The following is a 26520-nucleotide window of genomic DNA, read 5'->3' on the forward strand; positions in this document are numbered from 1 at the left end:
AGGTTCTCTTTGGGAAAAGCGGACATAACTTTGGTCCTGAAGATATTTCAAAAACTACTGTCTAAATTGCCATCTTATAGAAGATGCAGGATGAACCCGTCTGATTTTGGCGACCCCATTACCTCTTGTACTACCGATTAGCCTAGGCCAGAATTTCCGGTTTCACTCAAAATATCTCAAACTCTAAAAGGTGGATTGCCTTCCGCTTTACACTTGCTGAGTGCATTCATCCACTTAATGCACTTATGTCCAGTCGGCTGTAAGGAGCACTATAGGCTGTCAGGGTTGCTAGTGGGGTTTTTAGAATCAGTCTGGTTGAGGCAGGCATTTGAGAAGTTATTTGAAAAGTAAGATGAGGTGTCATACAAATGCTTTTGAATGTGGTGGTTTTCACCTCTGGTCATTCATACCCACACGTCGGCTAGTTACTCTTGACGGGTCAATAATGAGGTTCACTTATGTAGCATTCCAGGTTTTAATTTGTCTACAACGAGATAGAATAAAAAAACAAAAGGACTGACTACCCAGAACCAGAGTTGAGAAACACTGGTATCCTAGCCAGAATATATATTATATTCTGTATATTTCTAAAGTGTATTATATCCAGTGTCTAAAATAAATGTGTGTAATGACATGGTGATTTGGTTTAGTTATGTTATACTACTTCAACCAATCTGAAACATGGTTGTTTTTCATTCTCTATCTCTGAAGCAATAGGGGCTTCAATGACCTGCCCGTGACTCCATCTTCTTCCATACTGTAATCATAAACACTGTAAACCTTAGTCAATGTCGGTGCATGTTGGTGTTATCATACTATGTACATACAACATGTATAGGCCTATATGTACTTTGTACCAAAATGTGGCTGTATTTGTAAACTGGATTGTAAATGGAATAGTTTTGGCAAAGTTTCATTTATAGCGGGCCCTCGCTTTGATAGACATTTTTTTAACTGCCTGAGCGCAACAGTTTTAAAAAGCCTTTATGTAGCATTTACAATGCTGTATAGTAGTACATACATACAGTACAGTATTGTCTTGACATATGGTGGCATAGACATCGGTGTTGCATGTTAGAATTAGTGATGTGGTTTTGCATGCAGATAGATAATAGGTTCAGTAGTGAGTAGCAGCAGTAGAGTTAGCCAAAGCCCAGTGATCGTGGTTAGTAGTAGGAAGCAGCATGCAAGTGTATTGCACTCAAATTCATAAGCTGACTTTATCTTGTGGCACAAATAAGAAAGTGTCGCAGTCTGACATGTTGTGAGCTTGTAGATCTAAGATTGTTGGTGCACGACACTGCACACAACAAAGATAACCTACCTTAGTTACATTGCATCAGTGCCATGCTAAATGAATGGCTATGTACAATTTCTATTCTGTTCTGTTTTATGTTGTGTTCTCATTCAACAATGCTTGCATAATTGTTGAAATTCTGTGTTGTTGTTTTTCTGTTGAGCTTGGTACATTGTAATGTAGCAGAAACTGTCAGTGTGTGGTTTATGAACTCAGACAGGACTTCCAATCTTCCAGTGTATTAGCTCCATAATGTATTCTTAGTTGAGGAAGCTGTGATGTCAACCGGCTCCTCTTGACTGTAATATATGTTGTTTGAGATGCTAATTGCTAAAACTTACTATTTGTGTGCAACTGTGCATACACATTTTTTTCTGCATCTTCCAATGACCCGCTGAACAACGTTTATGATATTTCCACACGTTGTAAACATGCCTCTGACTCCCTAGGCTTTATCTTGGTGGGGGCTTTCTTTGTTAAACACTGTACATTTGTAAATGATCTGACAAATTAAAGTAGTTTATCATTGCCTTTCAAGTCCATTGTATATTTATGGTGCTTATTTGTGTGTGGACTTTTTTTGTCTGTCTGAGTGTGTGTGATGTGTCCATGTTTTGTTGTATAGCAGAGACCTCCCTGCTTGAAGATCTCCCATGGCCAATGGTGGGATTCCCCTTTGGATGAGCAGTATAGATGTTTCAGAGACGGGTTAGTTCCAAGTGGTTACACAGGTCCCTGGCTACATGGGCAGCCATAGCTGAATGGGTAGAGTGGTGTGACCACCTGCCTGGGAAACAGAAGGTATCCTATTTGCCCCACAGTAGTGATCTATGTGTCTGTCATACCTGGCTCTGGCTATGGCAAATATTGGAGCAGGAGACGAGATAAAAGTGTAACAGAATGTATTAAATTAGGCCTACAAACAATCAACTAAGGATAAACTGAAGAGAAAGTGCCTCTTGGGGCTCCACCACTCCACCAGTATTGATATTTGGATAAAATCTATTCTAAATCACTATTTAAAAAAAAAAGGTGGTGCTCGAAAAGGAGAATTGAAAAATGCAGGCCAGACGTTTTTCCTTGGGCTGTAGGGAGTGTGCATACAAAGTTTTACGCAGATTGGTGCAGTTATATGTAAAGACGCAACTCGGCCTGTTATAGCGCCACCATCAGGCTGATTTGCAAAAATGTCAAGTGGCATTTCTTCCTCAGCCTAGTGGGAATATGCGTGCACAGTTTAATCAGACATTGTGTTGATGATTTGCAGCATTTTGTACAAAACGGGCCACTCCTGAAAACTTTGGAAGCCAATCTTAGCCAATCAGGATGGAATATGAGAAATCAAACAAACCATTATTGATCACATGACTATAGAAATCATGTGTACCGATTTGCATGAAATTTGGATACAAGCTGAAGGAGTAATATAAAATATAATATAAAATCGGAGCAGTTACAGTTAATAACACGAATCGGCCAGTTATAGCGCCACCATGAGGCTGAGTTGAACATTTTCAATTGGCATTTCTTCCTCTGCCTAGTGTGAATGTGTGTGCAAAATGTCACGGAAATCACACAATATGTTCACCATGATTTGCGGCATTTTGTTCGAAACGGAGCACTCCTGCGAACTTTGGAAGCCAATCTTAGCGTCTGAAAAATCTGAAAGACCAGTTTTGTTTAATGGCTATAGAGAGACTGTGTGGCACTATAACAGGCCAACAGGCCAATGTGAAAGATTTGGGGCAGAGGTTCAGCTCTGGCATCAAGGGAGTGTGTGTGCAGAGTGTGGCTGTGATCAAGCCAACAGTGCCAGAGATTAGCTGTACACAGACGGACACACACACGGATGGACGGACGGAGTGCAAAACATACTCTCCCCATGCCTTCAGCTGGTGGAGACAATAACAGAATGGTAATGATCCTATGAGGTGTGGAGTCAGTAATCAGTGGTGTAAGTGTGGATGTGTGAAACATCCAGTGTAGTGTGTGGATGGAAAGCATAGTGTCAAACATAACAGGGCATGGCAGAACAAAGCAGGGGATAGTGGAGACAGCTGGTCTGTCTCCTCTGGATCTCTCTCCATGAATGGCACGGACGTGGGTCTTTATAGACTCCTGGAGGCACCAGGCCCAGGTGCTCTCCAATGAGCCATTAAGCTGGAAGGCCCCACCCTGCTCTGTCTCTAAAGGGGATAGCTATAGGGGATATCGCTAAAATACCCCCGAAAAGCTGAGTGTGTTGCCATGGGAGTAACACGCAAGGTTTTTATTGACATCCTAAGATCATACTTTATCTCATATCTCCTCATATGACCTTCATTTCCGAGATAAACTCCACTAAAGATCGTGGCCATTATGGGACTCTATGGAGCGTGGATTATCGTTATTTTCGTGTTTTTGTTTTCTCGTCCATTCCAAGATGGATACCGGTTTTAAGTCGTCGGGGCCCGTATCCAAGAGGCGTACAGTACAGTATGACTGTTAAACAGCCAAACGCGGGATTGGCAGAAGTGAGGGATTTTCTTAACTGCTTTTAGACGTGTATGGCTCGAAATGGCAGGTACTCCCTAACACTCAGTGTGTGTATGTGTGGGGCATCTAAGGCTAAAGATGAGCGACTCTGTAAACTGCATACTGCCCTCCTGATTCTCTCCCTCACTCTTTCTCTCTCTCTCTCCCCACCTTTATATATACATGTGACGTATAGTTCCAGTGCTCAGTGTCAAGGCCTCTAACACAGATACATTACCGGGCTGCACATGAGGGACACACCATTACCTCACAATAACCACAAAGCTACACCGAAAATATTCTGCTGATGGTACGTCACTGTGCTATTGTGAAATTGTCACTGACTTAGAATAAGTTACACAAGAGTTACTGAACTTTTACAGAGTTACTGAACTTTTACAGTAAAAGTAAAAGTATAACATACGGGAAGTGTCCACGCCCTTTTTTTTACCATTTTATCCTGTGCATTAATGACCTATTATATGAAGATAAGTTGAAAATGGGTGAAGTCGTCCTATAGTCGTCCTAGTATATATTAATATATATATAAGGGTCCAGCCTCGACCGTCCAGGGGCTTTGCTGAAGAGATGGGAGTTCAATATTTCAGACATCACAGGGACAATACTCCCCACGTTCCATACTCTTCTCCCTTCTGGCTCCCAAACTGTGGAACGAACTCCCCATTGCAGTTAGAACTGCAGACTCACTCCCAATCTTCCACCGTGATCTGAAGACTCACCTCTTCAGACCTCACCAGTAGCACAAGGGGGTTCCACCGCGCCTCAAGCCTGTGGTAGGCTGGTCTGGTGTATCCCAGAAGCAGGACTGGTAGCAGGTACACATATACACGTATACACATATACACGTATACATCGAAACGTCATTTTATTGCTTGCACCCTGTTGAATAAAAAAGGCTCAAACTGTCTGAGATGCTCCAGTGCATTCGAATACAAGACAACTCACCCCGGTGCCTGCCCGTTTTTCCTCCCGGAATTTTCCCCAGTGAGGGGGATAACTTTGTAATATGCTATTGGCTGTTTGTATTCTTTTTGGAAAAATATAAAAAGATACTCCTGTGGAAAGGCTATATTATTTTACTTATATTGACCCTATAAACAATTTAGCATTATTTAGTATATGTAAGGTTTTTCCCACTCAAATGGTACCTCGTCAGATAATACCCACATAGCCTACAACAACTTCTGTGAACAGACTTCACTGTAGTAGCTTTTCATAAATATATTTGTACTTAGGCTGTCTGCTGTCGTGAATGTTTATAGTTAGAGAAACACACAAAATCTGCTCTCCCACCGACGTCATGTGTCCGTTTATCTCCAGCCGTACAGACTCCATTTGACGCGTCTTATCTACTTTAATACCCACATAGCCTACAACAACTTCTGTGAACAGACTTCACTGTAGTAGCTTTTCATAAATATATTTGTACTTAGGCTGTCTGCTGTCGTGAATGTTTATAGTTAGAGAAATTCAAAGTCCAGCCGTCTGCTGTCCAGCCTCTCCCACCCCTCACTGGGGAAAATTCCGGGAGGAAAACGGAAAAGGGGTGAGTTGTCTTGTTACCGTGCATTCCTTCTATACCTATCCACCTTAGTAGCACTTTCCCTGGCCTTGCCACCCTTGCAGGCTTATGCAAAGGTTATAGCATGTTATTGAGCCAGATGCGAGGTCAATTTGTTAAAATGGCATCCTAGTTTGTATAGTTTCAAGATTATTCATTTTTTATATTATACTGTTTAGACTGATGCTTGGTAGGTTCTTAGTTTACCTATCCTAGATTACTATCTCTATGCATTTGATGTATTAACAGAGTAAAAACGTATAAACATGTATGCTACATGCCTGCCTGTCACTTTTGGAGCAATAGAAAGCTTCTGTTGTAAAGGGATTTTGTCCATCCATCCATCTTCAACCGCTTATCCGTAGTCCTGAGATACTTAAACTCCTTCACCTGGGGTAATGCCTCATTCCCTACCCAGACTGCACAATCCACCGGTTTCCTGCTGAGAACCATGGCCTCAGAATTGGAGACGCTGATCCCATCCCAGTCGCTGTACACTCGGCTGCGAACCGGTCCAGTGAGAGCTGAAGGTCTTGGACCAATGGTGCCATCAGGACCACATCATCTACAAAAAGCAGTGATGCAACCCTTAGCTCACCAAGCTGTATACCCTCTCCGCCACAAGTTCGCCTCGATAGTGGACTCAATATATAATATAAATAATACAAACAGTTGTGGAAAGTAACTTAGTACTAGGCCTACATTTACTTAAGTACAGTAGGCTACTTGAGGTATTTGTACTTTATTGAGTATTTCCAATTTCCAATACTCTTAAGGTGGTTGCACAGTACTGGGCGCGTTTTTCGGAAAACCGATGGAGAAACGCCACTAGAAATCCGAAAAACGTGCTGTGTGTATGGGGACCTTTACAGTTACATCTTGGATCCAAATATTGTATACTTTTACTCCACTACATTTATTTGAAAACTTTAGTTACAAATTACTTTGTAGATTTGTATTATTATTACAAAACATACATTAACCACTTCAGCCCTATATAGATTTCGGCCATTTGAAAATAGCCGATCTACAAGCTCACAATGCGTCGCGATGCGAGGCATTGTGAGCTTGTAGATCTGCTATTTTCAAATGTTTTTTTATGCATTTGAAAACTTGAAATGGGACATTTTCACAATAGTGTACTTTTGGTACTTCATCTACATTTTTATGCCAATACTTTTGTACTTTTCTCGAGTACATTTTAAAATTCAGACTTGTACTTATAACAAAGTATTTCTATATATTGCAATATTGATCCATATATTGAGTCCACTGACTGATGCTGAGTCTGACAGGGCTGACATTTGGGGAGATAGAAGGAAGGAAAGATATCATGATACTAGGACTCTAGCCTAGCTCTAGTCAATTCAATTGTACAACCAGCCGCATTTTGTTACTATTACGCATCAGGCCAGGCTGCTAAACTGGCCAAAACCATAAATAAACATGTGTTGAACACTATATTTGTACACAACACAACACAGGGCTAAGTATTTCTATGACAGGCTGGCCTGGTAGGATGTTGTACACAGCGATGATGTCATGTTTCTCCTCTCATAGACCAATTAGCAGCAGCAGAGCTCCCGGGCCGCGGTCACCGTTTACTTTACAACTAGCGCAGTCTCCTCCTTCGCCCCATTTGGAGCGACTAAAAATATGAGAGGTGTCACAACTGCTACGGCTACGGGGCCCAGTGGCAATAAGGCCAATCGCCGCCCCCTTCTCTAGTGTCACCCAATGGGGCTGCATCTCGTTGTCTCCGTAGGATTAGAGAATACCCATCCTGTCGTTGTATATGGTCATGGCAGGGGCATTCCTGGGAATCCAGGGGACTGACGCGTGCTCCTGGGACGCCCAGCTTTTTAAGACCCCTCTTCAGTCCAGTGCTTCATTTAGACACTCCAGCGTTAACAGCCCCCCAAGCAAGGCGTGCGCTACAGACCACCCTGTCTCGCCACCACAGACAAGCGCTCATCTCCACAGTGTATATTCATTATTATAACGCACCCCAAGGCGACGGACGAGGAGACAGTCACAGCTTTTCGCTGCCTGTTGAACCAGAAAACGAGCCGATGACTTCACAGACGTTTGGAGAGGATTAACGGCTTCTTTCATTCATCAGCCCACTGAGAGAAGGGCCTGGTCTGACAACTTCACCCTCTGTCGCAAGTAGGCTATTTTGTAGCGCACAACTCACGCCCTTTCACTCTCTCTTTTTTTTTTTTACAATCTTCCTTCAAGTTTGAACTTTTTTCCCCCTCACTCCCAGCAGACTGCACAGCTTGGCACTGGCCCGAACGTTTTTTTCTCCCTTTCCTTGAGCCCCCGCGCCCAGTGAAAAAAATCGCACAAGCTGGCCCCACTGGTTGTGGTATAAAAGGGGCAACTGACAAACATGATGAGCAATAATACGTACTACGAGCAGCAGCTCCCACCGCAGTACTACCAGGGTACAGACAACGGCGAAGAGGAAGAGGAGATGCCGGCAACGGAGAAAGACCTCGCCGAAGATGCTCCCTGGAAGAAGATCCAGCAGAACACCTTCACCAGGTGGTGCAATGAGCACCTCAAGTGCCTCAACAAGCGGATCAACGACCTCCAGAAAGATCTGAGTGACGGGCTGAAGCTTATCGGGCTCCTGGAGGTTCTGAGCCAGAAGAAAATGTACAGAAAGTATCACGCCAGACCCAACTTCAGACAGATGAAACTAGAGAATGTATCGGTTGCTTTGGAGTTTCTGGAGAGGGAACACATAAAGCTGGTATCAATAGGTAAGTTGTAGTAGCCTATGATGGCATGTTGGGTATTTAACGCACCGTTACGCACTGCATTTCGCACAAGCTGTTGCAACAAAAAAGTTGTTAAATTGCTTTCCGGAGCTGTAAGCGCAATGGGCGTACAGTACAGTCCAACTGCAGATGAATGAAATGTATTTCAGACTGCCATTTATTTCAAAATTAATGCTATAGGCCGAATGTAAAAAAGTGTTGGTATAGTTTTCTATGGTTTAATAAAACTGTAGTTATAATGTCAGAACCTGAAAGGACCGCAGACAAGGGATTTAAATAGGTCTATAACAGAGAAGCAGCTGGCTACTCAGTGGGCTGTATACAGGATAATAATACAAGGATGAGGCAACCGCAAAACAGTGATAAACTACAGCAATTCATACCAGGTATACAAAGCATTAAATACAAATTTAAACTGTATACAGGATACAGGCTAATAATAAAAGGATGAGGCAAAACAGTGATACACACACTTGCAATCACCTACACCTGAAATTAATAGAGCCAATCACTCAGTCCGTGCTCCTCTCTCGCACCTGCAGTTACACTGCCAATCACTGAATCCACACATACAATGATCATAGGAGGATGAAGTATAAACTGGTGTTCAGGAGAATTTAGCACTGGTCGGATAGCCCATCTGCTGCAGGAGTTCATACAGTTCATCACTGGCACAACTTTGGATCTGTCGGTCCATAATATATCCATATTGATGTCCATTTCTTAGAGGGGTGAATGATGTGGTAACTGGGTGGTGACTGGGTTCATCACTGTTATTGCCATAAGACATAATAACGGCCTTTAGAATGAATCCATCCAGCCAATACTTAGCCTACTCTACTATTACAATCATCTGCTATGGATCATGTACTGAGATTAATAGCTGGGGATTTACTTTAGGAAATTAAGTTTGATAACAATTCTGGACTCACTGGAGTCTAATTTTACATTTTGTAATGTAATTTGGCAGGGATGGCTGAATACAATGCATTTAAATTAATTATAGAATTATGCAATTTTCTATGAAACTGTATCTGGTGCTTTTAGTTGACCTCAGTTGCCTTTCATCCACGTTCCAGGATGTTCTCGGAATCCATCACATTCATTTATAGAGAATGATGGCCAGATTAAGACCACACATCAGACGTGTGGTACCGAATAATGACCTGGGAACTAGATCTGTATTAATATCATCAGCCATTCTGAGAAATGAAGTAGAACTAAAGTGCGGTGCCTCATGCAATAAAAGTAGTTTGACATGTCCTTGAAAATGTCTAGATCAAGACGGGCTGAAAGTTTTGTCTTGTTGCTTGATCAGTGCATGAACACGGAACATTACGCGCACGGACAAAAGTGGTCCTTATACCAGTGGTCCCCATGCTTTTTTGGATCAAGGCCCAATCTTGAAAGTGTCTGCGGCCTTTCGGCTGCTGTGTTAAGTGATCAGAATCAGATAGGTGGACTGTGTGCATTTTAATATAGCTTTGTTTATTTTAATGATCAATCAATCAACCGATTGATTGATTCCGGTTTGTATCAGTGGATAACATAGTATGCTTTATGATATATATATATATATATCATCATAAAGCATACTGTTATCCACTGATACAAACTTGCAATATCCTTACATGAGCTGATTGAGCTCCAGTGAGTCCACCATTTGGTTGTAGCTATTGTGGGAATTGAGGATATATATATTTAAATATAATAAATAAATAATAAATATATTTAAGATATATTTTTTGGCGTTTTCTGCCTTTATTGATAGGTTGAAAGTAGACTGACAGGAAATGGGGAGAGAGATGGGGGGGGGAAGACACGCGGCAAAGTCCGTCGGGATCGGGAGTCGAACCCGCGGCACGCCGCCAGGCTGGCTCAGCAGCCTAGGTGCCCGCTAACCGAGCTAACCGCCCGGGCCAACCCATGACCCATGGTGAGGATCTTACTGATCACCCGTTAGCTAGTAGCCCTGCTGAATATATTATGCTGATAGATTTGGTCACATTTTGATGCGTTATCAGCATTTCTAAAGGTCTGTCTGATGCAGTAGCGAGTAGCCTATGCATCGGGTTGGTACAGAACAAGATGGTGGTTATTCAGCAGTTCTTTGTGGAGGTTGAGAGGTACTATAGAATCTTTAAACAACATAAAATACAGTGTATTTCCTGAGGATAACACATGGTTGTCACACCTTCTTAGGAAACATTCCAAGACCCCCAAAGGAGTCATGCCTGCATCTGTATACTCCAAACCTGTGCTATATAGCACCTTTAAGATAGGTGCCATAGCACCAAAATAGGTTCCCTTATGATTACTAGCCAAATAGCCACTTTTAGTTCTATTTAGCACCATTTTTGTTTAGTGTGACAACAGCTGCTAGGTGTGTTTGGATTACAGTCATCTCTCTGTCATCACTGTTAAGGTGCCAAGACATGAGGATATTGTCCTGATTGTGTGTGTGTGTGTGTGTGTGTGTGTGTGTGTGTGTGTGTGTGTGTGTGTGTGTGTGTGTGTGTGTGTGTGTGTGTGTGTGTGTGTGTGTGTGTGTGTGTGTGTGTGTGTGTGTGTGTGGTTTGCCTGTGTGTTTGAGTACCTCTTCATCACTTCCTCATCATTTTAGTTTAGGTCTGTCATCAGTTTGGCCTGTCCTTCCATACTGGGATCTTTGTCCATGTTGTCTCATTTGAACACAGTAGCTATGAAACGTGCACAACAAAGGACCTGTATGTATGGGAGGAAACTAAAGTGAGGGCGACTTGTGACCGATTGCATGAGTAGAATCACCAAATATAGGGCTGAGATAGCTCTGGTCCATAGCCTTACTGCTTCTATGATTCTGCCCTGCAGTAAGGCTCTGCTACTTTCGCTTTTAAATCTCACATGGAACTCAGACCAGCCTCTCCTCTTTAGCGTAAATAAAAATAACTTTTTTGCTACTCACCAAAACAAAGACGGGTTGTGTCATTAGAAAGCCTACTTTCCTTAGTGGGAGCCCTCTGAGCCCCCCACCACACGTATAAACGGTACTTTCCTTAGTGGGAGCCCTCTGAGCCCCCCACCACACGTATAAACGGTACTTTTTGGCCAAAAAGTGATTTTGTTTCCACCGGATAGAAAATACCTTTAGTTACTCCAATGCGCCCTCTACCGATATTGCCCAGAGAATTGCCTCATAAAGAATATTTTTCCTGTTGAAAAAAATTCCCATTCTGGCCAAAAAGTACCGTTTATACGTGTGGTGGGGGGCTCAGAGTGCGTCCACTAAGGAAAGTAGGCTTGCTAAATGACACAACCCGTCTTTGTTTTGGTGAGTAGCAAAAACGTTCTTTTTATTTACGCTAAAGAGGAGAGGCTGGTCTGAGTTCCATGTGAGATTTAAAAGCGAAAGTTGCAGAGCCTTACTACAGGGCAGAATCAGAAGCAGTAAGGCTATGGACCAGAGCTAGGGCTGAGAGAGATATATCATTTTATATTATATCATACTTTCATGACATGAGACATATCAACTATCATATCAACAAATGCTGTCTTTTCCTGGTTTCAAAGGCTGTATTACAGTGAAGTGACTTACTGAACTTGTTTTAGTTGTTCTATTATTTGTCTTTACTGATTATTACTTAATTTAAAAACAATCTCATTGTGTAACTAATTAGATTTTATTTATTTTGGACCATATTGCACAGCCCTAACATTATTAGCCTATATCATAAATGGAAGGGGGGGGAATGACTTCTAAGGATTGTTAGATGCGTGACATGTGATGGGAGGCTGAATGAATGTTATTCTTGTGATCAATGACAGCTGTGTGTGTGTGTGTGTGTGTGTGTGTGTGTGTGTGTGTGTGTGTGTGTGTGTGTGTGTGTGTGTGTGTGTGTGTGTGTGTGTGTGTGTTTGTGGTGTGGTGTGGTGCGGTGTGGTGTGTGCATACATGTTTTGATAGTAGCTATATAGTAACCCTGGCTGTGGTGTGTACGCGGTGAGGGGATAGTGGGTCAGCAGACTTGTTGGACAAGTGACATTGGTGATAAGCTGGAACCCTCCAGAACCTTGTTACTCAACTGGTTGGGGAGGAGGGTGTCGGGTAACACACACACACACACACACACACACACACACACACACACACACACACACACACACACACACACACACACACACACACACACACACACACACACACAGGCTGAACCAGGATGTAGGTGCTGGAAGATATGGGGTGTAAGCACATGGTTGTGCTTTTGGTCCGTCTGCCAGGAGAAGGTCAGGATAGCGTTTCCATATCCTGTCCCCTTATTTATTATTATGCTCAGTCACACATGTCGCCATGCAGAGTTAGTCCAGTCCACCTTCCCCAAGTCATAGAGGAAAGCACGCACTCAAACTTTGACAAAATCGTAGTGCCATGTCTTGACTGTCTGCAACATGAGAACTTGCCTGGGCGGCAACATGCAGTAACAGAACTTAACAATGCCACAATCAGATCTGCAAGCTGTAAACTAGGCCTGTCACAGTTACTACGTAATCGCCTAATCGCAATTATTTGATGTAATCGCAATTATTTTGCAAAATTGTCACAATCATTTCCAGGTCATACGTTATTGTGATGCATTGTAAGCTTGTAGATCTGCTATTTTCCCTATTTTGTAACACATTTGTTGTATAAAATATAAAATATGGCATATTTTGGTCATATCTGCCCCATGCAACTTTTGTTTACAGCTTATCGGTGGGCTAGTTCTGGTGCGTGACGCCATCGTACGACGAAGCGCATAACTCAACATTAGCTAAGATGTGATGGTACTCAGTGATGTGTGTGTGTGTGTGTGGGGGGGGAGCTCTGATTGATGGGCAGACAGCTGAGGCCCTGTGCACCCTTCACTAACAGGTGCTTAAAATAGACTCTGCCTCCAGGGAGGGAGAGAGTATGGGTGGGAGGAAGGGAGAATGGGTGGGAGGGGGGGTTAGAGTACTCAGGGGAGAGAGGAGCAAGAGAGAGGTGAGAGGAATCACTGAGGACCAAGAGGTCAGTGAACTGGCGACTGGCGTGGTACAGGAGTGGAGAGACAGACTGTACAGAGAGAGAGTGAGAGAGATAGAGGAGATGAGGATGGAGAAAGGAGATTTTGGAGCAGGGAGATCTGATACACAATGGTGGAGACTGCAGTGTGTGTGTGTGTGTGTGTGTGTGTGTGTGTGTGTGTGTGTGTGTGTGTGTGTGTGTGTGTGTGTGTGTGTGTGTGTGTGTGTGTGTGTGTGTGTGTGTGTGTGTGTGTGTGTGTGTGTGTGTGTGTGTGTGTGTGTGTGTGTGTGTGTGTGTGTGTGTGTGTGTGTGCGAGTGTGTGCGAGCGCGCACACACAATGGTTAAAGATGGAGTGCCGTGATTTTTCTTTTTTGTTTTGTGTCTATGGAGTTAACATTACTCTAATAGACTCCCAGGTGTGGTTAAAATATTGAAATATGCCTTCCCTGTGTATTTTTGGTTTTCAAAATGCCCAATCGAGGCCCAGATCAAAAGGCCCAATCGAAATGACAGTGATATAGTGACATCGCAATATCATCCCCTCGGCTAACCAACCCCCCCTCCCCCTTATCATACAACAACAGCTGTGGGTGCGGCTCTAGTTCAGGCGGATCACCACCCATCACCTTAATGAACTGGTGGGTGTTTTAGGGGGGGGGGGGGGGGGGGGGGGGGTATCACGGCACTCCGTCTTTAAGGTAAGGGTTAGGCTTTGAGGAATCAGTTTATGAGTAAGTGTACAGTTTGTGTGTTTTGTGTACAATCTTATACAAATGTATCCTGTATAAATTCTTGGATGACAACTTGGAAAACGGTTCCATAAGAATGACAGCAAAGTGTGAGCACCCTGTCTGCTCTTATCTCCTGCTGCCCTCTCCCTCTCTCCTGCATACTGGCTACATCAGAGGCGAGGGAGACAGGAAGTGAGTGAGTGCTCTGATAGTATGCAGCTAAAGTATGTACTGTCTGCAGACTCGACTCAGTTTAACAGAGGGATTGATGGACAGTATTATGAGCCAGAGAACGTACTACAAAAGTAACCAAATTGGGTCCATGTGGTTACATTTGTACGTAAAAATGTAAATTTGAACACATTTCTGTGTTTTTCTTTACAATTGACAATTTAGGCATTTAGCAGACACTCTTATCCAGAGTGACGTACAATAAGCAAGGTAATCACATAGAAAGGTAATCACAATAAAAGATAATCACAGAATGCAGAGCGACAGTGTAGTGCGCAAGAAACTATAGGATCCCAGGTAAACCAAGAACCTAGCATTAGTCATTAACATTAGATTTAGCAAGTTACTACACTGTGCGCGGGAACATTGTATGTGTGTTTCTGTGCATGTGTTAGCATCCATTTTCCTGGGTCACCAGCCAGTGTAAATGCTGCGGTTTTGTAATGGGCTTCAGCAATAACTGTGTAATGCGATAGTGAACAGAGACAAAGAAATAAAGTGGAAGAGAGCATGAGAGGGAAAGCAAAAGAGATGGAGAGAGGGAACATATTTTGAGTGAGACAGTTTGTAGGCCCTGTGTGTGTGTGTGTGTGTGTGTGTGTGTGTGTGTGTGTGTGTGTGTGTGCGTGTGCGTGTGCGTGTGCGTGTGCGTGCGCGTGCGTGCGTGCGCGTGCGCGATGTCTGAACAAAGCACAATAATGACTCTGCAATGCTCTGTTAATTCTGTCTGAATGTAGCAATATGATGAATCCTTCCACTGAGTCTATCTTGAAAGAAACAAAAACAAGCCATGGGTCCTATCTCTCCCTCGCTCGCTTTGCCTCTCTACCTCTCTCCGTCTCTCTCTCCAGCAGGGTCTCTCTGTCTGTCTTACTCTCTTCCTTGGTCTCTCTCTCTCTCTCCAGCAGGGTCTCTCTGTCTGTCTTACTCTCTTCCTTGGTCTCTCTCTCTCTCTCCAGCAGGGTCTCTCTGTCTGTCTTACTCTCTTCCTTGGTCTCTCTCTCTCTCTCTCCAGCAGGGTCTCTCTGTCTGTCTTACTCTCTTCCTTGGTCTCTCTCTCTCTCTCTCCAGCAGGGTCTCTCTGTCTGTCTTACTCTCTTCCTTGGTCTCTCTCTCTCTCTCTCCAGCAGGGTCTCTCTGTCTGTCTTACTCTCTTCCTTGGTCTCTCGCTCTCTCTCTCTCCAGTAGGGTCTCTAATTATTTCCATGTGTCAGAGGCAGTCAGCTCAGAAGAATGTTCAAGCAGTGCCAGGACCGCTTCTCTACATGCACACACACATGCGAAAGTGCATGGCTTTGACACACACACACACACACACACACACACACACACACACACACACACACACACACACACACACACACACACACACACACACACACACACACCACAACCACTAGGGACAAAGCGGTCTGACCACTCAAGTGGGGAGAGTTCTGATTGCAGAATTTGCTATACACTACCTCAGAACACCTCCAGCCAGGCAATATATTCCTGCACAAAACTGCCCCTGTATCCTGGAAGGTCTTCAGTTTCCAGTGCATGGACTTTCCATTTCCAGTGTACTGTATATTCTGAAATAAACCCAGCCATTAAAGAAAAAGCATTCTTGCAGGAAATGTCACATAGTTATTGAGAAACAGCAAGATTATATCTGTTGCCAACACATAAAGGTGTGAAATCCCAATTTCCTCTAGTAATTAATGGCGTATGAATCACCATAAAGGCTTGAGCTTGATGGGAACAAAAGACATCATCTGCTATTGATTTTTGGCCAGCTACCCTCTGTGTTGTTTCAAACTTGGCTCTTCAAACTCAAAGTGCAAAAACTGCAAAGCAAGGGGAAAATACAGTAGGCCTGTCCACATGCTACAACCTCTCTAATGGCTGCCCTTGTAAAGTCTTTAGCACCACAGACAGCCAGGGTCAGCTTATGGCCATCAAGACCTTCTTCACAGGACAGCTCAAATTTGAGTTGAAGGCTGAAGAACAGGTTATACAGTAGTAACAGTACTATGTAATACTGTAGTGTAGATCTGTAAATCTAACTGAGATTGGCTGTTTGTTTCCTGTTTATTCCGCTGAGTCATGTTGTCATGTCTAATGTTGACACTGTTGATAGAATCTTCAACGATAGTAATCCTCATTTATATTCCATTGTACAGCGGTGTACAAGCTCACCGTTATACGACCGAGTACAAATCAACCATCACCGCAACAGAGAGCGCATGTAAACGCATACTGCTCACCTGTTGAATAAGAATCGCTCAAAATGCGTTCAATTGTGTGGCTTCAGGGCAGCGGGAGGGTTTCCAGATTTCCAATACTCTTCCCGATCTAGCTAGTGACAGATGGGATGACTTCATGGTTCCTGGAGGAAACGTGGTAGCAGGGAAAGTTCACCAGGGCCCCATCAGCACATACTGCATGTCGGCCATCAAGGGATGACGCACTGGTTTGTTTCTACCGAGGAATGAGACAGAGAGAATACTGAAGGATGAATGTCTTGTGCCTAGAGATTGGATAGTGGTTATGTTGCCAGTTCTTGAAACGGTACCTCCTGTACCTCAATACTGTCTCACTTTACATTTCCCCCCTGTCTGACTTCATAAACGAACTATATTAAGGCCAGCGGACTGAGCGTGGGTACATGTTAAAGATAGACAGACAGAGGGGCTGTAAGGAAACAGGGATTTGAGATGGAGGTGATGATTAGAATGTCAGACACCATGGGCTTAGTGGCGATTGGGTGATGGGAATGTCTTGTGTTGACCATGAAGCCACAGTACAAAATGCTAAGTAACAGAATATCCTTCTTCTGAAGTTGTTCTTTGTCTCTGACCCCTGTCAGAACATCTAGCAGTCCGCTTTTGGTGCCCTCGTCCCACTGGTTGAGAAGCATTGAAGTAACAACTGGCAGCTAATTCTACGGTGGGGGGGGGGGGGGGTAGGGTTAGGGGGGGGGGGGGGGGGGGGGCTGAGAGGTGAGGGGTCAAGGGCCAGGTTCACGGTAACTTGGCGGTAAGTGTAACTGAAGATGAGATTAGGTTGGCCTGGAGACGAATGTCTGGAGGATTCCGTGTGTGGGTGTGTGACGGTAGACATGGAGTCACTTCCACGTAGAGTGTGTAAGAGGAGCTGAGGTGTGACCTCATCAGTGGCCGATAGGAGATACCGAGAGTGACCCTCTGAGCGGAAGGGAACTCGTATGTGGGTCCCTGGCTGGCCGGCTGCATGGGTCTGTCTGTCTGTCCGAGCACGGAAATAGCGTTTGGTTGGTTTTCACAACCAAGTGTCACTGTTGCACAGCCTCACACACACACACACACGCACGCACGCACGCGCGGGCGGGCACGCACACACACACACACACACACACACACACACACACACACACACACACACACACACACACACACACACACACACACACACACACACACACATATAATAACTGTATATATGATGATTTGGGGTGTTACAGTACAGTGACAGTACAGTACATTAGAGGGACCCCCTTGGGACCCCCACACGGTAACTCTGTCATTTCTCGACCGTTTCGGACGCAGGGCGGCTCGCCGGAACCGGGGCCGGCACCCTGGCCGGCACCCTGGCCGTGTTCCTGTGGGTCAGGAACTTCCGGGGACGCCCCGGGGACCCCCACACGGAGTTGCACCACTCACTTCACAGTTTCACACGGGTGTGATTTTTTTTTTCTTCCTTATAGCTCGCTGCTTTTGTTCATGATTCAGTTAAAGCGAATCCACCTGTAATGTGACGTCTTGGAGGCTCAACAGCACTGGCTGTAGCTCATAATTCAAAGGGATATCACAGTGAATTATGAGGTTAATATCAGACACAGCTGCTGTCGTCAATCTCTGAATAATGCCATTAACAGCTTGACGTGACCAGTCAGAGACATTTCCCATGTTTTGGGTAGTGTTTATTTGCTGGTCTCCAAGGGAGGGAAAATGCATTTTGTGTATTCACCGAAGCGGGAAGCTACTCAGATGGCTCAGATTATCACTTTAGGTCTGGCGTCGATATTTTGGGCATGTGAAAGTTTTATGAAAGTGTCTTGCTCAGGTACACTTCACGTCACTAAGACTGGGACTCATTCATTCAACCTTTGTTTAAATTCTAGGAGAGATCATTGAGGGAGACCCACATTTACAATGATGCCAAGATTACATAAACAACAATGATACAACAGTTAACAAACAGTTTAAAACAATTACATGTTGACAGCAATCAATTAAAACAATTACATACAGGTAATGCACGGTTATTAAGTATGTTCCTAAAATGGCCAATTGAAGCTAGGGTGTTATGTTTAAATTCTTGTTGCAAAAGATTACAAGAATTAGGTGGTGCACCAATGCTGGAAGCAGCCTTTCCCAGTTCACTCTACAGTGTGTAGAGATACCAGACAGCATCTCATAAACACTCAACTACGTCTGCCCTAAAATATTGGCTCTAGGTTGATTAAAATGGGACTGGTCTGTCTAGTCCCTTTTTATTTTGACTGTCAGACCAACAGTAAGAAAGCTGACCATAGTGGAAACACAGATGGGAAAGCTCCAGCAAGATCCGGTCCGAAGCCAGGAAGGGCCCCATGTGGAACCAGGAATTTCTGTTTCTTCTTGTGCTCATGACATTACTCATAAATAGTCATTTGTCCTGGGGCTGTCTGCATTCATTGCCATCTCACCATCCCTTTACATGATGACAGGACACTGTTGCTGTTGTATTGCAGACTGTATTGCTGAATGTTGATATTGTGTTGTTTTTCTTAGTTACCAATTGCTAGCCTCAGCTGTATATTTGTTAAAGTAACAGAAGGATTTCACAGTGTGTAATGGGGGTGGCAAGATTGAGTGTTGAGTGGGACTCAAATGCAGAAAACGAAGGCCGAAGAGTTCAACTCAATGGCTTTAGTTACAGAGGTTCAGTTACAGACAAAACCCTAAGGTTCTCCAGAAACAGGGAATGAATGAATCAAAACGTGACCAGATACAAAAAGGCTAAACATTAAAAACAAAATCACATCCGTCTGAAGTGAGTGGCTGAACTGAATACACAGGGGAGTTTAAATAGACACAGGGACTACAAGACACAGGTGATTGAACTGACAATCAACACACTACACGCTAACACACTAATAGGGAATAAATTCATGTCCAAATCACAAAAAGGAGGATCAGACTGTGACAGGGGGCCTGATTGCATATCAAGCTGGGGGTTGAGTACAACTGGTCTCTAAAGTGTCCCATATTGACTTAATCTAGGACTTTACTTCCATTGAAGCTTCCCTAAAACAGCTGGCTTTGACTTGTGGGGAAGCAGGGGGCAGGGTGGGGGGTGTGGGTGTTAATACTGGAAACCCACTGGTTCCATCTGCTCCTCCTGTCAGTTGCTGTCACAACGTGAGCTGGTGGAGTTTACGCTCATGCTGAGAGCAGCTTTATAGGGTCTGGAGGGCAGTGAATGAGCGACGCGTCACCTCATGTGCTAAAAAGCATTACATGCTTACACCTAATGTCATGTCTTTTGACCCCACACACAACACGCACGCACGCACGCACGCACGCACGCACGCACGCACAGAGCAGGCTTGTTGGTTGCCATGTGTTTACTGCACCCTGGTAAATGGGGTTACATTTGAACATCTGTTATGGACCTTCCTCCGTATATAATTTGCCATTGATGAGTGGTTACTCACCAATGTCTGTCTCTCTCTCTCTCTCTCTCTCTCTCTCTGTGTGTGTTTCCCCCTTGGAATAGTCAGTCTGCTGACTGTCACACTGTCGACCTACTGTCAGCCTCTTAGCATTACTGTGCTGCGTAGGCTCTCACGTTTGCGTGTGTGTGTGTGTGCGTGCGTGCGTGCGTGCGTGCGTGCGTGCGTGTGCAGGGCAGGCAGGTTTGTGTATGCCAGGGTCTCCGTATACATGAGCAGCAAAGAGGGCTTATGAGCTATAGATCAGATCACAATGTTTGTAAACAAACGTGTAGAGTGGTATTTCTGTTTAGATTATGTCTATCTACACAATATACTAAAACCAAAAACTCCTGGACACTGTCTTCAAATGCAATGAAAAAGTTTGAATAGGAATAATTAAACTTAAAACCTTAAAAACTTTTAGTTTTTTCATTGAGGTACTGATAGTTCACATTTGTTCAGTTATATTATACAATTTGTGTAGAACAACCCATTTTTAACATGACAAACAAAAGAAATAGCAAGGCCAAGTACCACAATATTAAAACCTTAAAACGTTTTAACTGCATTACAGTGGGGACCCTTGTTTAGTCTTCTCCTACGCACTTGTAGCCTTTGTAGGCCTACAAAAGACTTGCTTTTTATATCTACACAATAGAAAATAAAGTGCCCAGAATCAGATTAGAGCCTATGTTTAGCACCCTGTTGCATGCCCCCTGTTGGTACCCTAAACATACAGACAGACAGACAGACATAGGGAGGGAGGGACGGACAAAGCTGGGCAAAGCTGGACAAAGCTGTGCAGCACTCAAAAAGTTATTGCGATTTGACGATCAAGTACAAATTGTGACGGGCCGAGCTTGTTCACAGCATGGTAGCTAGCTAGCAGAATGGTTTTCTGAACAAAGGTTGGTCGGGCGTGGTAGCCCCCTGTGCCAGTGCCTGCCAGTGCACGCCACACCACATGGTGTTGGTGGTGGGGGGGGGGGGGGGGGGGGGGGGGGGGGGGGGTCGACAATACTGCCAGTGTGTGTGGGAGTCAAGAGAAGGAGGGGTGTGCACAGCGTGTGTGTGTGTGTGTGTGTGTGTGTGCGCGTGTGTGTGTGTGTGTCCGTGTCCGTTCTCGAGGGTTTGTTGTCTCTCACCAGTTGTTGGCTGCAGATGTCTGGGAGCAACTGGGGCCAGCAGCAGCTGACGCTGCAGGGGGAGGGGTCCTCCAGGGCCACAGCAAAAGACCATGTCACCATTCTACACTATTTCTACAGTCTACACCAGGGGTTCTCAACCTGGGGGTCGCCCAATTATTTTGGGGGGTCCCCAGACTATTAAAAAAACATTTGTTTTTGCAACTGAATATGGCTGGAAAATCTAAATTAAGAGTTTACACACTACTAGTACATGCACATCCTTAATGATTATATCTGGTTTCAGTATTTATTTATGGTGTATTTTCTCTATTACTAAGGTTATTATAGCGGTCAATTTGTATTGGGGGTGCAGCAGAGGGAGTCGCGAGACATGGCCAAAGCGTTTCCGGGGGTCCCCTCCCCAGCCAAAAAACCCTGGTCTACACACTGCAGGGAACACACACGCGAGCACACACACACACACACACACACACACACACACACACTACTGAAAACGTGAAAATCTGCTTGTATACATACTGCTCAATCACAGATACAGAATACAGAAATTCACACGCATGCACGCACGCACGCACGCACGCACGCACGCACGCACGCACGCACGCACGCACGCACGCACGCACGCACGCACGCACGCACGCACGCACACACACACACACACACACACACACACACACACACACACACACACACACACACACACACACACACACACACACACACACGCTACTGCAATCTAATCCCACCTCATTTCTGACTAAGCCCCTTGTGTCCGGCTATAGGAGACAGTTCTGCCTCACTGTCCGACCCCGACAGCTCTCTAGCCTCAATGACTCCACTACATCAGTTCCACGAAAAGTGGAAAAGAAGCGGGCTTGTCTTCCTTCTTCTCCTTCTCTCTCTGTCTTAGACACAGTGCACCTCTCTCAAGCTCAGAGCTTGTTTGGCTCCCAAAAGGAGACATATAACATCACTCTATCCTGTTCTGTGGGACGGTATTCTCTCAGCTACTGTAGCACAGCATGCAGTATGACGCTGGCATCAGGCTGAAAACAGATGCTTTAGATGAATTGTGAGATGAATGGGATAAGAACGGCATGGAAACAGGGGATTTCCTAGTCTCAAAGCTGCAATCCAGAACTTACTTTAATGAAAACATTATTTTAGACAATATGTATGGTATGTTAATACGATATAACGAGCACAGCTGTAGTGGTTGAGCCATTTAGACACTGGTGTCAGGTAGGACACCTACAGATGGCGCTTTCCTGACCAAGTTGGGCTACTCTTGCTTAGTCTCGCATAGCCAGACAGCTAAATCTGGAGTCTGGAACTACACCCCCCGAAAAAAGTCGATTAACAGAAGCTGACATTTCCGTCCACGAAAATATTTTTTTAAATATCTTTACATTTTCTTTTTTTTTCTTCATTTCTGCTAAGCTATTATATATACTTATATACTTAATTTATATTAGAATAATTGTGCGTGACTGTAAAGATGAAACTGAAGTGGGGAGGAGGCTTCACATTTGCTTTCTCCCTTAACCATCAAAAGAGCTTCCGTGTTCCAGACCGTATGAACAGAAGCATTTGAAAATTGTGGAAGGCAACAGTCTGGCCACGCGAGACTACCTCTTGCCTACAGATGTCTCAGAATCATGCATGGGACATAAAACCTACAAACTGCAGCTCTAATCTGATACCAATCCAGGGGTGCAGTGGAATAATTTGGAATTTATCATAATAATGGAGTCTGAAGTCCGAATAGAGTGTCCATACAGGATTTTGCAAGTGTTGGGGTGTGTGCTGGAAATATCCTTTAGCACAGACCATCTCAATTCAATTGTTTTCAAGAAACATGCTTGAAGGCCAGAGATCTGCGTGTAGAGCACAAGGACATCATCAGTGTTATTTGATCAAATTGTAACTGAGAGTTACTCTTAAGAGGGTCCTTAATATAGTTCCATGTGGTTCCATTTGTGCACAACTGAACTGAGGATTCTTCTGTGAGTGTTTCGACTAACTCAAAGTGTGCAACATATGGCCCTGTTTACATCAAAGAACTACACTTCAAACATTCTGGTTAGGTTCGTTTCAGTCTGTTTATGTGCACATGAGCGTTGCGTTTTATTGTGTGCATGCATTTAGCGAAGTCTCAAAGTCTGCATTGGACATTGTGCATTGTGGCGGTCTTCAGTCTTTTAACTGGTCACAGGTGTTTCATGGGCATGTGTGTGTGTGTGTGTGTGTGTGTGTGTGTGTGTGTGTGTGTGTGTGTGTGTGTGTGTGTGTGTGTGTGTGTGTGTGTGTGTGTGTCTTTAAATAGCCAATGGGTCTTTGTGAAGCCCTCAGGGCAGATAAATTACATTTCCAACATTTTTCCAGCTGCCGTAAAAGCCTCACCGCCATATTGTATCTGGGGAATGTAGCAGGTCGTCAGCTGGCCTGTGTATGCGTGTGTGTGTGTGTGTGTGTGTGTGTGTGTGTGTGTGTGTGTGTGTGTGTGTGTGTGTGTGTGTGTGTGTGTGTGTGTGTGTGTGTGTGTGTGTGTGTGTGTGTGTGTGTGTGTGTGTGTGTGTGTGTGTGTGTGTGTGTGTGTGTGTGTCTGCTTGTATACCTGCTAGTCTACGTCTGTGTGACAGCATGTGTTCCTAGTCGTCCTCCCCTTTGTATGCGTGCGTGCGTGCGTGCGTGTGTGCGTGCGTGCGTGTGTGCGTGCGTGCGTGCGTGCAAGAGTTTCAATTTCTTATTTGGACATGCTTTATATTGTCTTTGGGAAATCCTGTGGAAAATGTGAGAGTATGTGTCTCTGCTTCCCAAATGTTGGACAGAATACAATCACAGAATCACATTTTCCCTCTCTCTGCTGAATTGTCCACCCCCCCCCCCCCCCACCCCCCGCTTTGTCCTCTCATGTATCACTTTATCATCAGTGTTTATAAGGAGAGAACACATAGGACTTGCAACTGCATCCTATTAGCACCTTATTACATTAACGATGGTAATAACAACACACACACACACACACACACACACACACACACACACACACACACACACACACACACACACACACACACACACACACACACACACACACACACACACACACAGCAGGGAAACCCAATTGGCCATTGAATAGAAAGTGCCTCTTGGCGGACAGGAAGTGCAGGGGTTGATAGGTACGTTCATCTAATCCGTCACCCATGAGTCAACAGGAAACAGGAGTTGCTGCAGTTTCCTCATGAGTCATACAGACTTTGAGATGGATGTACGGCAGGAGATACCATGGCCGTCTGAGGACCAGAATGTTCCCGGTTCGATCCCTGGCTTCTCCTGTCTTTCTGGCACTTTAAACTGCTCTCGATGAGCAGGTTGGTGCTTGCATAGTCTCCTTCGTCATTGGTGTGTGAGTGTGAATGTGATGCACATTGTGAAGCGCATTGGATGAAGGCGCCATATAAATGCAGACCATAACCCTGCATCCCTTGGGTTATATGACGATGCATGGTTTTAATTTAATTCCAGTTTAATTGGCTGATCGCCAGTCAGGAGTTCTGTTTCAAGTTCAACACTCTTGGACACCATAGTAAAACCCATTCTGACCGTAACCGTTTCACAGAATTGTTGAAATAGGGTAGAGAATTCCTCTCTGTGTCATGATGTTTGAATCATCACTACGTATTATTTGTCATCACCTATATTCTCTACTCCGTCTCTGTCCAGGGGGAAACGCGTTAGTCCGACATCCCGTTTAAGCCGGTTAAGACTCACCCGTGGCTTCCGCGTGTGGTTAGGGTTAGGGTTTGGGGATAGGATTAGTATGGGGCTCCATGGTCGGAATATTGGGTAGTCAGATTTATGGGTAGCATATCAGTAAAACCTGTGTGAGACACAGATGCCTAATGTCTCGCTTGGACGAGATTTTAGGTGGTTGTTTGGTTTCGGAATTTGAATCCAGGGGGTACAAATGCTTGACACCAATCTCTCTGGAGTCTGGACTTTAGTGGACCCAATTCTTCTGAACAGCTGGTACCATGTCATAATTACCAGCGCTGTCCACTTCAGCAGGCTAGAAGAGACAGGAACTATAGAGCTGCAGTTTTGGCAGACTTACGAAAGAGCTAAACAGACAAGGGGGTTGTGTGAGCGCATTCTTGCCCTGCGAATGCTCCATCGCCTGCTGGCATTGCCTGCACGCATACCCGCACCCGCGTGCGCGAACACACACACACACACACACACACACACACACACACACACACACACACACACACACACACACACACACACACACACACACACACACACACACACACACACACACACAAATACAGTACATACAGTAGGCAGGCAACCCTGACTGGTTGCCCAGGGTTTCCAAACAAACAAATGGCCCAAATGAGAAGCTTAAAGGTCACTTTGCTGTGAGACAATGGCCTTTTAGAGAGAAAGGCTGCATTGTCTTTGGGAAAAAAGTTCCCTTCATCCTCTTCACCCCTTCCATTGCTCCCACCGTCCCTCAGGGTGGCTGGAGAGAACTGGAGAGAAAAAGGGGGAAAAGCCAGAGAGAGACAACTAGGAGAAACGATGGGAAAGACGAGAATGGGGCTCACAGAAATGAGTAGTAGATAAACAAATGCACATATGCAGAATTGTAAACAACTCTTTCCACGTTCCACAATCACTTAATTAGAGATTGTCAGTAGGAAAACGCGTGCGTGCGTGCGTGCGTGCGTGCCTTCGTGCGTGCGTGCGTGCGTGCGTGTGTGAGTGACAGTGTGTGTGTGTGTGTGTGTGTTACTGTGTTTGTGAGTGGGAGTGTTGCTCTTGGCTTGGTGTGTCTGACAGCTCCTTGCACAGAATGGTACAAGGATAACATCAATACGAGAGGTTCTTCTCTTATCTATCACCAGAAAAGGCAATCTGAAGGCCGGCCAATGGGTGCCTCAGACTGACGGGAGAATTAACTTTGACTTTGGCCGTTATATGGGGGGAAAAGCTCCATGAAGAAATCCCCAGCACTTCTTTTCACATGCATGCCAGTGAGGAGTTTCACCAGGGTGATTCAAAGCCTGCTGAGGAACACACTCCTCTTAATCCCACTTACTAACCTGTAGGAGTTGCTAGTGCAGAGACAGAGATCACCCTTCCTGCCCAGCTTCCCACCCACATTCACGGGCAGTTGTGTTCATGTGGACAGACTCCCACCCAATTTGGAGGCACTGCGGAGGATAGAACTTTACCCCTGTGCCACCTGAGCGCCAATGTCTGAAGTATGTGTTAAAGTAAATCATTCCTGCATCACTGTTGGCTGTACATCTCAGACCTGCGTTGTGCCATGCCTGTCTGCTGTGTCTGATCCTAGTTAAATAATGTCAACAGCTGTTGCCTGAACGACGACCTTGCTTGTTTGCTGTCAGCCAGGGTGAAAATGAGAGCAACGACCCAGATCGACCCAATCATGAGTGGGAATACTGTG

The 26520-nt window shown here is 44.7% G+C and overlaps 1 protein-coding gene across 19 annotated transcripts in view; it reads left to right on the top strand.

The window, feature by feature from the left end:
- The first annotated feature begins 7382 nt into the window (after positions 1 to 7382).
- Positions 7383 to 26520, top strand: part of flncb (filamin C, gamma b (actin binding protein 280)) — a 71091-nt gene continuing 51953 nt past the window's right edge. For all 19 annotated transcript variants that reach the window (XM_079493774.1, XM_079493786.1, XM_079493780.1 and 16 more), the window contains exon 1: positions 7383 to 8164. In XM_079493774.1, coding sequence (XP_079349900.1) covers positions 7789 to 8164 — 376 coding nt within the window. In that variant the 5' untranslated portion in view covers positions 7383 to 7788. The remainder of the gene's footprint in view (positions 8165 to 26520) is intronic.

This window comes from Electrona antarctica (assembly GCF_951216825.1).
Source record: "Electrona antarctica genome assembly, chromosome: 23".
NCBI lineage: Eukaryota > Metazoa > Chordata > Actinopteri > Myctophiformes > Myctophidae > Electrona > Electrona antarctica.